This window comes from Papilio xuthus, unplaced genomic scaffold (assembly GCF_000836235.2).
Source record: "Papilio xuthus unplaced genomic scaffold, Pxut_1.1 DF828536.1, whole genome shotgun sequence".
Classification (NCBI taxonomy): Eukaryota; Metazoa; Arthropoda; class Insecta; order Lepidoptera; family Papilionidae; genus Papilio; species Papilio xuthus.
Genome location: NW_013530113.1, coordinates 1 through 1274, shown reverse-complemented (window position 1 = coordinate 1274; position 1274 = coordinate 1). Strand labels below are relative to the sequence as shown.

Here is a 1274-nt window from a genome sequence, read left to right as displayed (position 1 = left end):
ACAAATATCTGACTTTCATGAGGCTGTCGCATTTTTTAACAAACAGTACGAGGAAATTAAAACTGTTCTAAAGGATAAAGTTGCTACGTTGACTAAGTTACAACAAAATAATGAATCCATGCAATGTACTATTAAAGATTTGTCGTTTAGGTTGTGTTCCCTCGAACAGAGCATGCGTGAAAGCAACCTGGAGATTAATGGTATCCCAGAGCACAAGTCTGAAAATCTAGTTAATACGGTTTTGCAATTAGGCAATGTGATAGATCATCCTATCAATGAAGAGGATATTCTGAAAGCAACACGTGTTATGAAGTTTAACAAAGAGAGTGACAGACCTCGAAGCGTTATTGTTAAACTGAAGAGTCCACTATGTCGAGATTCTGTAATAGCAGCAGTTACAAAGTTTAATAAAAAGAACGCAAAAGACAAGTTAAGCTCACATCACTTGGGTATTAGCGGTGCTCGGGTACCTGTTTTCGTAGCAGAGCATCTTATACCAAGTAGTAAGACTTTACATGCTGCAGCAAGAAAGAAGTCGAAAGAATTGAATTACAAGTTCGTGTGGGTTCGTAACGGCCGAATTTACGTGCGTAAAGATGAGTCCTGCAAAGCAATACTGATTCGAGATATGGATAGCTTACATCTTATCACATAAATTGTCTATAGTTGCATTTAATGTTTTGGTGCATTTCTGATCAATTCGATAGTATTAATATTTACTACCAAAATGTTCGCGGAATGCGAACTAAAACCAACGAGATAAGAAAAAATATTTCGCTATCGAACTACGAAATAATTATATTTACAGAAACATGGCTAAATTCTAGCATCTCCAATAATGAATTAGTTGATATGAGATATAATATCTATCGACGAGACCGTTGCGAGACCAACAGCTCAAAAAAAGATGGAGGTGGCGTGCTCATTGCTGTTTCCAAGCAAATTTCATCAGTCCGAATGAAGAACTGGGAATGTGACTGCGAGGACTTATGGGTTTGTCTGAATTTGATTGTAGGCAGCAAGATGAAAAAGGTAGCTATATCAGCGGTCTACCTTCCCCCTCCTGCACAACATAGTGTTCTTAATAATTATCTTCATAGTGCGAACGATGTACTAAGTTCTGTAGAAGACATTATAGTTGTTGGCGATTTTAACTTAAACTTCTTAAAGTGGCGAAAGCACATTGATTTCTCATACATGATTCCCGACAATTATAACAACTCTCTAGGATACTGTTTTGTAGATTTTATGTCTGTAAATGAACTGTACCAATT

General features: G+C 36.8%; 1 protein-coding gene across 1 annotated transcript; it reads left to right on the top strand.

Annotated features, from left to right (window-relative positions):
- Positions 1-118: 118 nt before the first annotated feature.
- On the top strand, positions 119-655 carry LOC106113142 (uncharacterized). The gene has a single exon (XM_013305873.1). It carries the CDS (start codon positions 119-121, stop codon positions 653-655), a length of 537 nt encoding a protein of 178 aa, XP_013161327.1.
- The last annotated feature ends 619 nt before the right edge of the window (positions 656-1274 follow it).